At 38.4% G+C, this 12,464-nt stretch overlaps 1 protein-coding gene across 3 annotated transcripts in view; it reads left to right on the plus strand.

Annotated features, from left to right (window-relative positions):
• Positions 1–12,464, plus strand: part of LOC101746375 (cell adhesion molecule Dscam2) — a 188,584-nt gene that overhangs the window by 160,845 nt on the left and 15,275 nt on the right. For all 3 annotated transcript variants that reach the window (XR_002430208.3, XM_012688428.4, XM_038011129.2), the window contains exons 17-26: positions 1,602–1,724; positions 2,470–2,646; positions 3,457–3,601; positions 4,336–4,484; positions 5,354–5,570; positions 7,518–7,663; positions 8,523–8,691; positions 9,722–9,870; positions 10,586–10,732; positions 11,839–11,991. Coding sequence is in view for 2 of the 3 variants with exons in the window: in XM_012688428.4 (XP_012543882.3) it covers positions 1,602–1,724; positions 2,470–2,646; positions 3,457–3,601; positions 4,336–4,484; positions 5,354–5,570; positions 7,518–7,663; positions 8,523–8,691; positions 9,722–9,870; positions 10,586–10,732; positions 11,839–11,991 (1,575 nt within the window). In the remaining variant the exon portion in view is untranslated. The remainder of the gene's footprint in view (positions 1–1,601; positions 1,725–2,469; positions 2,647–3,456; positions 3,602–4,335; positions 4,485–5,353; positions 5,571–7,517; positions 7,664–8,522; positions 8,692–9,721; positions 9,871–10,585; positions 10,733–11,838; positions 11,992–12,464) is intronic.

Here is a 12,464-nt window from a genome sequence, read left to right on the forward strand (position 1 = left end):
CTTCTTACCCTTCTGTACCAGGGTGAATCCATCCGTCGATGAGGCGGGGGCGAGGTCGACCTCCATGTCCGAGTCAGAGTCGGAGCACGAGGAGGCGGGTGCAGGCGACCTACGAGCAAGTGTAGGTGTTTTAGAGGGCGCGACGGAGGCCGCGGATGATCGCTCAGCTGAAACGATGGTCACGGCGGACGACGCAGCAGCTTTTCTCGCCAGTATAGGCGACACGGGAGCGGCAGGCACGACAGAGGCTGCGGTGCTCAATGCAGAAGCTCTGCACGCAGGTACAGGCGACGCAGGAGCAGCGAGCGCGGCGGAGTCCTCGAGAGGGCTCGCAGTGTGATTGGCCTTGAAGGCCAAAAACTCCGAGGCGAGCTGTGGGTGGCGAAGTCGGAGGAATTCCGCGAATACAGCGTCCATGATCGCTGAGTGCCCAGGTGGGGCGGCCCCGGGTCTTGAAAACACTCGCCTTGCGGCGAGGCCCCAACTTCTCGGACCTGAGCGGTTTTGCAGGAAACCACTTTGTCGGCAGATGTACCACGAACACAGAAACAACAAAAGGAAACAAAACAAATAAAAACTTCCAGAAAGAGCACTTAGTCGGCAGATGTACCACAAACACAGGCCGCGCGAACAATGGCCGGGCTAACAAAAGCCGGGCGAACAAAGACCGGGCGATCGAGTGGACGATGAGCACGTCCGCACGTGACGGGTGCCTCTATCGGAATCATATAGGTAGAGTGTGTTTGGACTGTGAGTACGTGGGGTGATGTACCATCATCCTGGCGATTTCAGACACGAATCATACGCGTTCTTTTTTTATGGTTAAGTTACGTAAAAAAAGTCTGAGCTTCATAACTATGAGCTCATCCTCCTTTCTAAGCAAATAAAATAGTAGCCTAAAATTGGACGGTTAATTGAAAAATTCATTTTTTGACTACGCCCTGTACTCTTTTGATCTGGAGTTCAATTTTGTTTTATTTACGTGTTTTCTCCAAGCAGCTAAAGGAAGGTATAGAATAAACAGCGCTAGGCCTACCGTTTAACTTTAGTATAATCACAATATGAAACTTAACAATTCAGTGAACTATTTTACTTATGAATTAGGAATCTAAGCAATAAAAAAAAAAGGAAAGAAATATTTTGATAGACAATAACAAGTTTGGTAGGCAATGAAGTCACCATCGTTAACACTATGATGATAATATTATTATAATATAAAAATGAACACTAACAGTTAATCGGTAGGCCTACAGTTGTTGAAGATTAAACTTATTTGGTTCTAGAAATTTACTATTAATAATTTTATTTATTTCATATGACATTATTGTATTTATCTTCAGTTAACACCGATGAAAATACGCAGAAGGGGAATCTAATTTTAATCGGCTCTCCTGTTTAGGTCGTGCAAAATTTGCGCTTTTCTTATGTGGGTCTAATAGCTAATGATCACAATACACTTGAGACTTTCGTCTCATGTCTGAAGGTCAGTGTTACCGGTAACCAGTTTAAACAATTTTAAATATAACAGTAACGATTTTACTTTATTTAGAGTTATGTATTTTGTTACAATAGCTTTTTTTTTCTTCTGCGCACGCATTCAGTATCGCCAAAGTGGGTATTGGAGCCCAAGGATGAAGCTGTTTTGGCTGGCGAGTCTCTTTCTATTCACTGTCAAACGACCGGATCTCCAACGCCACAGGTCACGTGGTTAAAGCAGAGGGGTGGTAAATGAATAATTGAACATCGTGATTAATTTTACAATTCATTATGTTATTATTAGTTTTATTTTTACTGATTAGAAGGGTTAACGTGTTCGCAGCCCACCTAGTTTTGAGGACACCGCAGCCCATGGACATCAACTACGTAAATACCGCCACCTACATTGAGGTATGAGTACTAAATCTCAGATCTATAGCATAACCACGGCATAACCAGAACGCTGCTTCGTGGCAGAGATGGGTGGGGTAAGGGAACCTATCCGGATGGGCTCGGAAAACGTCAAACCATCAGCAAATTAGTCATTAGTACATTAATCTAGCTTTACTTCTATGTAATAAAATGGAAACTTTAAATTAATTTATCTATATACTCGTACTGTATTAGAACAAGTCAATCTAGTTAGTAACAGATAATACACATCTATATTCTATATATACAAAAATGAATTGCTGTTCGTTTGTCTCGCTAAAACTCGAGAACGGCTGGACCGATTTGGCTAATTTTGAACGTAAATTATTTGTAGAAGTCCAGAGAAGGTTTAAAAGGTAGACAAATATGAAAATGCTCGGAATTCAATAAAAATTACAATTTTGTTTTTCCTTTGATGTGTCGCCCGTCGGACAGATTCGTTTTGTTTGTTTTAAGTTTATTTTATTATACAAAAGTTTAGGTCTTTTATTTATCGATTGAGGCACTACGAAGTCTGCCGGGTTAGGTAGTTGTTTATAAATAAGTTGTCTCCCAATACAGGGACTTCGTCAGCTGATTACGCACCTCTGGTAAACCTCGGTGGCAGGTTTCAATTCTATCTGAACGGCACGTTGTGGATCGAGTCAGCCCTGGCCTACGACGAGGGAAATTATATGTGCAAATCGGAAAATGGTGTGGGCACCGCACTCACTAAAATCATTTTCGTTGCTGTCAACGGTAAGATACGTTTAATTTTTTTTTATTGCTTAGATGGATGGACAAGCTCACAGTCCACCTGGTGTTAAGTGGTTACTGGAGCCCATAGACATCCACAACGTTAACGCGCTACCCACCTTGAGATATAAGTTCCAAGGTCTCAAGTATAGTTACTACGGCTGCCCCACCCTCCAAACCGAAACGCATTACTGCTTCATGGCAGAAATAAGCAGGGTGGTGGTACCTACCCGCGCGGACTCACAAGAGGTCCTACCAAAAATACAAAATACAAAAATTCTTCTTCAAAATACAAAACACGAGTCATAATAATACATTGATTGGAGTCTCCTTTTAAGCGTGCAAGCCTGTCCTACCACTAGTAAAGTTACAGTAATTACAATAAAACACCAGTAATTACAATTACTGCAATTTTTAAATGCGCTTGACGTATGAATTCAAATATTATCGCTAAAGCACTTAATTTGAGTAGGCATATACTGTAAACACAATAATATTAGTATTGTTATAATTATTTATTAATATTAGTAGAGTTTATATTCGTGTTATCACTTAAAATGAAGTCTGGCAGAAAGGCTTATCTCTCCAGGTAGGTCCCGAGCTATCTGTCCATATAAGAAAGTTTGAAAGTAAAAAAAAGGCTTTTGACAACCCTGTTCTACAGATGTTACGACGATTTCGTTTTTTTTTTTGACTGTGTAAGGTTGTCATTTCGAACATAATATTACTTTTTTATAAATATTAATAGCTTCAAAAGATAGTAGCTGGTATGTTAAGTTACACAAACCTTCTAAATTTCTCTGATGTTTCCAGAGCCAGCCAGGTTTGAAGTGACGTCACACAATATGACGGCGCGTCGTGACGCACCCGTGACGCTGTCTTGTGACGTCCGCGGTGACAGTCCTATACGCGTCACGTGGGCTCACAACACGAATCACTTAGATCTTAACACTTATAGGTAACATATCAAATAATTCGATAGTGTTTTTTTTTTCGAGTGAACGTGATAGTCACATCAAAAATCTTAAATAAATTATGTGCCTTTCAAAACAGGAATGCTTGGTGCCGGAAAAGGGTATGATGATTGTACCTAGTTACCCTAAACAACTTATAATACTACTAAAAGTATTTCGACGCTGATAATGATCTCTTAGGAAAACTTCGATTTATATTACTATTTCTAGTGTGCGTCAATTGGTCGAAATTCAAATTTAATCTGCAATTACATAACCTTTATGATTTAGATTTATTTATTATATGTTACAATTTCACTTGGCGGGAGAAAACAATTAACATTTTTTTTTTATTAAAAAGTTAAACACTAGCTTGTCAATTGCTATTAACCAAAAATAAAAAAGTAAATCGATAAAAAAAACAGAAGATAAAACTGAAGTCTGAATTAATAATTTAGATAGATTTTAATAATATATTTAAGAATATAAACAGAGGGTACTGAACTAATGAATAGTGAATTAATTATATAATAAAACTAATTTGTCTATTTATAATTCGAGTTCATCATAAAAACCAAAAATCATGATTAGATAGAGATAGATGAACTTTTGTAATTTTAATCGTAAAACCTTTCACAAACACACTTTTTGGCTATGGTCCCCAAACTTGAATACCTCACTGTATACTATCAACTTAATTTACATGCTCTTCACTAAACGTAATCTGTTTCCATTTTAGGCTAAGTATCTCCGAAGCAAAGACTGATAGTGGTTTAAGGTCGCAACTGTACATCAGCAGAACAGACAGACAGGACTCCGGAATCTACAAGTGCCAGGCCGTCAACGCGTATGGTCATAGTGACCATTACATTTATTTATCCGTCCAAGGTAACGAAATAATTAGTACTCCCTCAGATTCATTAAAAAAAGAGAGTACCTCCTCTTTTTCTTTTGGGGGGCTCACGAACGGCTCGCTTTGTATAAAGTGGCTACAGTACCGTCACAAGGTCAACGCCATCACCAACCAACCTTAGCATACGAGGCTAAATTACGCTAAATTAGCTAAATTTATTTAAGTACGAGTATTTGTATCTATAAATATTATGTATGTTATATATACACATATGTTTAAGTAATATCACTATCACACTACACCTACCAAGGTTCATCTCTGCACTCCCCTAAGGTAGACTGTCAGAGAATGCCAATGGCATTAAGTCCGCCTTTATACTGTCTTGTATATAAAGTTATAAATAAATAAATACAGTCTGTGTTGTCATTTGTAATTCATGCAGACTGGAACTCGTTACTGTGTCGCATCGAATAGTACCTTATTTAAATTCTATTGTTGTTAGCTCACGAATTAGGGATGTGCATCATCATAATGCGATATCTATCTTGTAGTTTAACAGATGTTGTTTTAGTTTAAGAATTGACAGCGTCTCAAGCGAGACACTCCTTAAGAATTGGGATTTGTGGTAGGTATAAATAGGACTTATGGGAAACATACTATTATGGTAGTTTTAATAATTGCGTTTTTTTTTGTTGCTTAGATGGATGGACGAGCTCACAGCCCACCTGGTGTTAAGTGGTTACTGGAGCCCATAGACATCTACAACGTAAATGCGCCACCCACCTCGAGATATAAGTTCTAAGGTCTCAGTATAGTTACAACGGCTGCCCCACCCTTCGAACCGAAACGCATTAACGCGTTAACAGTGCATGATCATAACCCTATGATGAATTACAATTTACAGAAAAACCTGACACGCCCCATTCACTGTCCGTGATCGAGATCCTGAGTCGGGCCGTTCGTTTGTCCTGGAGTCAGGGCTTCGATGGCAACAGCCCGCTCATGGGATACACGCTGCAGTACGCCGTGCTATCCACACAAGGCGCTATACGGGTCAACCAATGGGATTCTGCGCATAGCGTTAACGTTTCCGTCCATGGAGCTTCCCAGTCTCATGTTACGTAAGTACGATGGATGATTGATATATAGAAGCAAGCCACTGGCAGCCTTCGCCTCCCAGTAATATAGTCTGTGGTAAATACGAAAAGCCCGCCAAAATACTATTAAATAACACAAAGTGCTTCGTACCCCTATCCCTATACAAATTCATTAAAAACAGAGTGATTTCAATATAAATAATATGATGTGAAATGAATATATACACATATTATTATGTTTCAGTAATATCACCTTCACACTACACCTACCAAGCTTCATCTCTGCACTCCCCTAAGGTAGACTGTTAGAGAATGCCTATGGCATTAAGTCCGCCTTTATACTTTATAGTATAAGAAGCTATAAATAAAATAAATTAGTAAAGAAATAGAAATACTGATTTGGCTTAAAGGACTTTGTATCCAAGCCAGTAAATTTTATTTTAAAAAAAAAGTCCGCCAAAATTCACATATGTAATATTTGTAGCTGGATATTTTCCTCGGTACCTACATCAATAGTGTAGATGATAACTCTCTAAAACCGTATAGGCCAAGAGCTAGTTAGCATAATTCGGAGAACTATCTAAATAAGCATTGCTTAAAGGTCCATGCACCATTGAAATCGTTGTGCAATTGCGCAAATTCCGGCTTTGGAATGAGCTCCCCTCCACAGTGTTTCTCGAGCGATATGACATATCTTCTTCAAACGAGGCTTGTGGAGAGTATTAAGCGGTAGTCAGCGTCTTGGCTCTGCCCCTGGCATTGCTGACGTCCATGGGCAATGGCAGTCACTCACCATCAGGTAGGCCGTATGTTCGTATGCCTTCAAGAGCAATAAAAAATAAAAGTAAATCTTCACGGTTTTCGTAGTCACAGACTATTAAGTTGTTGTTCGTCGAGATTTGAATTTTCGGCTTACTACCCTCTATTTTTGGTATAGTATTTGAAACGTTGGAAACAATGTTAATACATTAATACAATAATGATAATATTAAACTAAAAAGGAGCACTATCTATCAATTTAGTATTACTTATATGTATTTATTTTATGTATTTCATTATATATGTACGTGTATGTATATGTTTATGTTATTTATGTGTGTAATTGTGTATGTATATAGTCTGATATATTATGTATTAGTGTTTTATTATTCTTTTATTATTGTTATTGTTATTGTATTGTATCAATAAGTAATTTGATTAGATTGTATTCATCTACCCACTCATGTAAAGTTTTCCTTCTTTAAGAACGGTTAGGTGGTAGATAACCCAATTGTTGAGTTAAGCTCGCCATTTTTTTTATATCTTATCGCAATTACTGTATTATATTAACTATGTGTACAATAAAGAATAAAGAAATTAAACGCGATATATATAATCGAATAAAAAGTACTAAAATTGGAATTCAATACTTTACCACCACAATGGCCAATTGTTGAGTTATAAAAATTCAACCACACAGAACCACAATATATTGTTACTCGCCAGGGTTCGGGATAAATAAAAAAAACTACCGAAGTACAAGTTACAACTGCATTAGCACTCAGAACACTTAAAACCGTTTAAGTTTCCACGGTGAAGGAATAACATCGTGTACCTAATAAAAATGAAACCCGCAAAATTATAATTTGCGTAATTACTGGTGGTAGGACCTCTTGTGAGTCCGCGCGGGTAGGTACCACCGCCCTGCCTATTTCTGCCGTGAAACAGTAATGCGTTTCGGTTTGAAGGTTGGGGCAGACGTTGTAAGTATACTTGAGACCTTAGAACTTATATCTCATAGGTGAGTGGCGCATTTACGTTGTGAATGTCTATGGGCTCCAGTAACACTTAACACCAGGTGGGCTGTGAGTTCGTCTACCCATATAATAAAAAAAAAACGAACACTTTAAAATTCTCAATTCATATTAATTTACATTAATAACAATGTGTCCATATGTACATACGTGGTGTCAGAGTTAGCTTTCCTTATAGATTGACGAAGAAAGGTGACATTCACTACGAAGCTCTACTCAGCAGCTTGAAGCCTCACACGGCGTACATGATTCGGATAGCAGCCATCAACCAAATAGACAGAAGTACCTTCACTGAACCAGTTGTCGTGAAAACACAAGAAGAAGGTCAGGATTTTATACGACGAATCTAAATCTGATGATTATTAATAAAAAAATAGTAGGAAAACTTAATTACTAAATCCCTAAAATATTCAATTTCTAATAAAAAATCAATTATTAGTACTTCTCGTCACAAAAAATATACTCCCACTCTTTGATGTTAAAATATATGTATTTCTGATTTATTGCATTGATGGATGATGGAGTTTACAGCAGCAAGTGATTACCCGAGCCCATAGGCAGCACATATTAAATTCCTTTGCTCGTCTTAACACATGAGGCTGTATTCTCAATCCGGTTGCATTTATATGGAATATACAGTGCTATATAGTATAAGTATTTTACCTTTACTAATGTGAGTAGTGAAAGATTTGTCTTGTGAATAGTCCCCGACTATCTTAAGGTTCACGTTAGAGCCCATTATCGATTCGAGAATAGTATTTTAATTTTTTACAGGACACATTCCTAACTTGGGGCTCCATGTAATGTGTTTTAAGATCTTAATTGAAAAATTCTGATTTTCTTCTTCACGCATCTGCGACTGACGAGTTATTTTTACCACCACCTTGCCTATTTCTGCCGTGAAGCAGTAATGCGTTTCGGATTGAAGTATGGAGCAGCCGTTGTAACTATACTGAGACCTTAGAACTCATGTTTCAAGGTGAGTGGCGGCATTTACTTTGTAGATGTCTCTATAGCCATACTCTATAGTCTCCGTTAACTATTTAATCCCAGGTGGGTCGTGACCTCGTACACCCATTTAAGCAATAAAAAAAATAAAATGGACAACAGAAAACACGTGCTACGTATAGGCTCCTGTAGCTGCTTTTAGTGTCGTTTGGTACTTTAACTATCCTAACTGTAGCACCATCAGAGCCGCCTACGAATGTCCACGTGACTCCTGGAGGTCCTGGCGAGCTGCACGTGTCCTGGCGGCCCCCTACCCGTGAGGCGTGGCATGGAGAACTTCTCGGATACTCGGTAACATGCACCGAAGTGAACCCGGCTGGTCCATCAATGAGGAATGCTTCAAGGTGTGTTCTTATTCAAACTATCTATCGTATACGATCTCTACAAAATTGTTTATTTGCCAAGCCTATAACGAAATAATGAAAACCAATTCAAAAATGAAACGCTAAAGGTTATCTATTCTGGTATATGTATATCTTATAAATTAATTTATCGGTGAAGCAAAAAGAAAACAAAAAACTGTTAAAGCAAGTCAATACTAGTAGTAGTTAAAAATATCTAACCTCTTTGATACGATTCAAAAGAACATGTAAGAGACTGAGTGTGCCTCGAAGTCCCACGGTCTGGTACACCTGCGAAGTACCTAAATTACAATTTAGGTACTCCGCAGGATATGTTTGTTTAGCATGTCATCACACCTTTTCTGCTTAAAATACAAGGAAAAAAAATTCTCGTTCTCAACAATCGATCGTTCTTTTAAGCTATTGCATAGCTTTTATCGCAGGCTTTGAGCGCGGCGACCGAATCAACCTAACACGGGGGTGTTAGGTTTTATTTTCGTTACGGAATTTCTACCATGTAGCTCGCGTTCAACACATTTACACGTTGCCCTTGTTTAGTGTTTGTGAATAAGTACGCGTCGTACGTCGCACTGCATGTGCATCATGAAAAGTCTGCCCATCTCTCTCTCGCGCGGTCTAACTTATGAGTGTGAAGGGGACAGTTAATATTTTGCTTTTGTTAATGTTTATAAATTTAATATAGCGTGGTCTTATTTTATTATTGTTTCAATATTAAATTATTATTGCCTAATTATATAATTGCATAAGTTGATAAAAAATGCTATGCAATAGTTTTACCGCAGCAGTCCCCGAATGCCACACGGGTTTTTTTTTTATAACCGACTTCGTCACCATGACAACACTACCGAAGATTTTAATTTATTGTAAGAGCTCCGATTGTGCCACTTGACAGACTTGAAGACGTCTGCATCTGGCGCGAATTTTTAAAATGTGCCAATAAAGAGATTGTCGGGACGATACAGTAATACTTCGAATAGTATTAATGCGCATTTTTGTGTAATGTTTTTGACAGAACCTTAACAGTTAATGGTTGGTCGGCCACTGAACTGAGTTTGTCTGCACTGCGAAAGTTCACGCGGTACGAAGTCCGGGTACGAGCTTTCAATGGAGTGGCAGCAGGACCGGCTTCTGCTCCTGTATCAGCTACTACTCTTGAGGGGGGTGAGAGATTATGATTACACAAAAAAATGCCTCGATTAACCCGTGTAATCCATTTATGACGTGACGCATTCATGCGTTCCTATAAAAAAACTAGTCCGTAGTAAAATGAAATGGAATCAATTATCATATTGGATGTGGATCTCAAAAACACAATCGACACTACTGAGGGAAATTTTATTTTCTTCTGCCCAAATTGTTTTAGTTGAAATATTTGTCGACTATACTTCTAGAATTTTTAATTTATTTTGTATATTTTAAATAGCAGAAGCTATCACACATTCACCGTAATAATTACATAAGTAAAATCTATACTAATATATAAATATACAGTGGTTTTTACGGATGTTCCGTTACAACTACTGAACGATGCATCCGATTGACTTGAAACTTGGTACTTAATGGATAGGCTAATATTTATATGAGTGTTGGACTCTCTACACCAGTTGTGGGGGTGTTAATGATGAGAATTTTGTGGGGATGAGAAATAATAATGTTAATTTTAAATGCCCAGCGAAACGGACGGGTACAGCTAGTAATTTATAATCATTGGATTTGGTTCATAAAAAAATTCCATCTATTGGCTCTAAGTAAATATATCATTTGGAGATTTCTAATGTTTTAACTAAAACCAGATATGATCTTTTCAAATTGAAGAATGGCACGCAGAAGATGTTACGATTAATATCATTATTGCCATCGATATTTCTCTGAACAGTTCCAGAATCCCATCCCACAAGAGTTTCCTGTGCGGCTCTATCGTCATCCAGCATGAAGGTGTCTTGGAACCCTCCTCCGATCGGACAACATGGAGGTCTCATTCAGGGCTATAAGGTTATCTATGCACCGCTTTCAACGGACCATGGTAAGCTAGTAAGAAGACAAGTAAATTAAATCATTGATTTACACATTTCAATTTAAAAAAACTCCACGATATGTACTAATATTTTTTATATCCTAATAACATATGGTAATAATTGACATAGCTAATAATACAATAGTAATTTTCTGAATATATTAATTTATATGTGAACATACAACGCCTCGCAAAAGCTAGGTGTGTGGCGCATTTACGCTGTAGATGTCTATGGGCTTCAGTAACCACTTAACACCAGGTGGGCTGTGAGCTCGTCCACACATCTAAGCAATAAAAAAATTAAAATAAAAAAAAAAAATTGAACAAACTAAATATGTACTTAAATTACTATTGATGATTTTAAGCTTAAGTAATTTTAGTGACAGTTTATATTTTTTTTATTTGCCTATGTAGGTACGACGATCATATGGTCCACCTGATGGTGAATGGTTACTGTCGCTCATAGACGTCAGGATTTCTAGGGGCAGAGCCAAGCCGCTGCCTACCGTTAAGTACTCTCCACAAGCCTCGTTTGAAGAAGGATATGTCATAGCGCTCGGGAAACACCGTGGAGGGGAGCTCTTTCCAAAGCCGGATGGTACGTGGCAGAAAAGATCTTTGGAAACGGACTGTGGATCCGGGGAGTATCTGTGAATTTTACTGCGAGGGCGGGCGATGTAATGGTAAAAACAACCAGGATCACCTCAAAGAATCCCTCAGACACTCCTAGTGTAATAAGACTAGTTTTTTACTGGAGGTAGGACCTGTTGTGAGTCCGCGCGGGTAGGTACCACCACCCTGCCTATTTCTGCCGTGAAGTAGTAATGTGTTTCGATTTGAAGAGTGGGGCATCCGTTGTAACTATACTGAGATCTTAGAACTTATATCTCAAGGTGGGTGGCGCATTTACGTCGTAGATGTATATGGGCTTCAGTAACCACTTTACACCAGGTGGACTGTGAGCTCATCCACCCACCTCATAAGCAATAAAAAAAAGGAATTTCAAGAAAACTCTCGACCACAACACATAGCATAATTTTAAATTCTTAACAATTATAATAGTGACATCTTTGTAAATTTGTGAATGAAACCGAAATCCTTATTCATTATTATAGAAGATGTCGGTGAAATTAAGCGTGTGACCACAACTGACACCTATCTGCACACTCTAAGGAAATACACTAACTACTCCGTACAAGTTTTGGCTTTCACGAATGCCGGTGATGGAAAACGGAGTCCTCCTATCCACTGTATGACTGAGGAAGATGGTAAGTGGTTTAGATACGTCCAGAAATTATGTAGTTGTAGAAATATTTATTGGATGAAATAGTAGACCTTAATTACATTGCTGCAACAAAACTATGATTTGTATTTTTTTTTTATTGCTTAGATGGGTGGACGAGCTCACAGCCCACCTGGTATTAGTGGTTCCTGGAGCCCATAGACATCTACAACATAAATGCGCCACCCACGTCCTTGAGATATAAGTTCTAAGGTCTCAGTATAGTTACAACGGCTGCCCTTCAAACCGAAACGCATTACTGATTCACCTACACGTACCTATCCGTGCGGACTCGCAAGAGGTCCTACCACCAATAAATACGCAAATTATAATTTTGCGGGTTTGATTTTTATTACACGATGTTATTCCTTCACCGTGGAAGTCAATCGTGATCGAATGCACCGGACGTCTTATCCTTTAGGCCACGACGATTTCAATTTGGGTTTGATCAGCTATATC

This window comes from Bombyx mori, chromosome 5 (genome assembly GCF_030269925.1).
Source record: "Bombyx mori chromosome 5, ASM3026992v2".
In the NCBI taxonomy this organism is placed as follows: domain Eukaryota; kingdom Metazoa; phylum Arthropoda; class Insecta; order Lepidoptera; family Bombycidae; genus Bombyx; species Bombyx mori.